Source organism: Trypanosoma equiperdum (assembly GCF_001457755.1).
Source record: "Trypanosoma equiperdum strain OVI genome assembly, contig: ctg_1951, whole genome shotgun sequence".
Classification (NCBI taxonomy): Eukaryota; Euglenozoa; class Kinetoplastea; order Trypanosomatida; family Trypanosomatidae; genus Trypanosoma; species Trypanosoma equiperdum.
The window spans coordinates 11940-14503 of NW_027124006.1; the positions used below are offsets into that span (position 1 = coordinate 11940).

General features: G+C 45.8%; 1 protein-coding gene across 1 annotated transcript; it reads right to left on the minus strand.

Annotated features, from left to right (window-relative positions):
* Positions 1 to 2113: 2113 nt before the first annotated feature.
* Positions 2114 to 2344, minus strand: TEOVI_000852200 (Trichohyalin, putative; the record flags this gene model as incomplete). Its single annotated transcript, XM_067223752.1, has 1 exon — positions 2114 to 2344. The coding sequence occupies one exon, from the start codon at positions 2342 to 2344 to the stop codon at positions 2114 to 2116; it is 231 nt and encodes a 76-aa protein (XP_067079853.1).
* Between the last annotated feature and the right edge of the window lie 220 nt (positions 2345 to 2564).

A 2564-nucleotide genomic window follows, 5' to 3' on the forward strand; every position in this document is an offset into this window, starting at 1 on the left:
GAAGTTGACGCTTTTGAAATTGGAAAAAAAAAAGAAATATAAAAAAAATGATAGGTGTCAAATATCCTGGTGGCTGTGCCTGAAGCTTACGGAACAGTGAGGTACGAAATGGTATTATCGAAACTTTACCCGTCCGTAGCATGCACAAAGCAATGTTTCCCGTTGTTTTGGGCGACTTTGTGCCACAGGGTGTGCAACAGAATACAGGCAACCGCTGCAGTGAGAGTACAGATATGGTATAAAATCTGAAAGCCAAATAACAAGAGAAACAAAAAAGTGCGCGCAGCGGCACCTTCTCCTACCATTTTTCATTGACAACCACAACAGCAAAATAGAGAAAAAATAGAAAGAAAGAAGAAAAGTCACCACAACCCCAAACTGCTTCCTCCGGCAGCAAATGTTTATCCGTATCTGCTACCTAACACTTCCACTTACCGTACAAGTGAGTGCCTACAATCACATTGTGTCACATTACCCTCACCGTCTGCTGTCCTTTCATTGTTCCCTCCTTTTCTTCCCTCCATGTTAAACACAACTACATTTAAATACATAGATACGCGTACAGGCACATCCCTAATTCCGAGACATGGAGGTAAGGCTTCTTTTCTTTCAAAATCAGTCGATCGGCTATCTCTTTCTCCACATAAAGTTACATCCGACCCCGCCTAGGGGAAGGCAGAGACATCACGCTCAGTTACACCTCGAGGCCGCTGTGGCTCAGGAAGCAGGGCAAAAGGAAATTACACACACACATACAGAGAGAGAGAGGGGTACCGTCAGATTCCCCTTACAGAAACAGAAAAGATAGGGGGTACACCACCACATTCGATAGGTATGAAAGGCACGATGAGACGGGCTGCTTGGCCCAAACGGCCCCCCCTCACAGTTTTCTCACCCTTTTCCTCTCTGTTCTTTCACCTATCTTTTTCACATTCCTCTTGTTTCATTGTTGATGATGGGGAAAAGGATCGCACCCCTTCACACACCACACGACATGTTCGGCTACGGAAACACCGCGGAGGAAAACATCAAATAGGAGGAAAAACGAGGGATGAAAAAGGAAAGGGATGAGATGAAAAATGCATTAACTCTCCTCTATCTTCAAGAAAATTTATCATCACCCCCTCTGGCTCTGTACGAACAAGTCTTTTGGCGTACGTATAACAGAGATTCTACACATTTGCCCTGCAGAGTTCTTTCCTCATGTCGTCTCCTCCTTCCCTGTTTAGTTATTTGAGAAGTTATTCCCCAAAAGAAGGTAAAACAGCAACACAGACAAATTACACCGAATTCGAAAAGAAGGAAGAGATGCGTAAAGACGTGTGAAAACAGGGTAGGTTTTGACAAAGAAAAAGGAGTGAAATTAAAACTTAAGCATTACATGGAGTGAAGAAGGTTGGACGTGAGCTAGTGCTCTGCAGATGCTCTCACGTAAAATAACAAGAGAACAATTGTACGAGCAACATACACACGCCCACGCCCACGCCCACAGCAGCAACTCACCTGCCGTGGCTACCGCAAAATTACAAGCCTGTCATGGCACAATCCTCCACTTCTCAAACACTTCACACTTTCGCCTTCCCAATATTTCAGAAGTGGTGGGGAGGGGGGGGGCAACGGTAGAAAAAAAAAATATGTATATTCGGCAAAACCTCAACCCAACGTCCATATACAAGCGCAGCCACCACCACATCTTCCCTACATCGTGCTTCGCATCACCTAAACGTACTTTTATCACCACGGCACCAACGACGAGCAGATACAATGATCACGTTGGTGACCAAAAAGGGATTAAAAACAAAAAACAGAAACCGTCCGGGGTTGAGGCACACGACCTCAACCGCCAGTTATATATCCTTTCTTCTCGTAAAAGAGGCCTTCATGGAAAAAATGAGACATTTTAATTGTTGCCTCTTTTTTTTTTGTTTCAACATAAACATATACTTTCAGTAATAACAGCAACTTTTCCCACTCAGCATCTTTTTAGACCACCGCACAAAAATAAAAAGGAATATCCACCCATGGAAAGAAAGTGTGGATAAAGCAAGTAGAAAAAGCAAAAATAAAACGAGAAAGTGTCCCAACATTCACGAGAGTACGAACGGAAGATATTCTACGAAACGGGCACGAACTCCCAAATGCCCTCAGCTGCCTTTTTCCTTTTTTCCTCCTGCGCCCTCAGCAGGTCCTCGCGTCGCTGCTTCATCTTCTCGCGTAACAGTCGAACCTGCTCCGCCTTGCGTTGGACCTCCTGCTCACGTTCCTTCTGCCGAGCCAAGCGCTCTTCCTCAAGGGCTTTCTTTATATCCTCCACTGCCTTCGCTTTCTTCTTCTCCACTTCCATGCGCCTCGGCGTGCTGGCCTCCCTGGTGGTATGCTTTCTTTGCAGCAGAACCTTTTCCCCTTCCTCGACGACAGCGTGGGCGACTTCAAGCAGTTCCACGATTCCATTCTCCGCCAATGCGGTCTCGTCAACGCTGTCGTCCTCCTTACGAATCTTCTGCAGGGCAAGACGATCCTTCTCCAGACGCCTCTTGAGGTTCTCAAGCTCCTTTGCCTTCCTT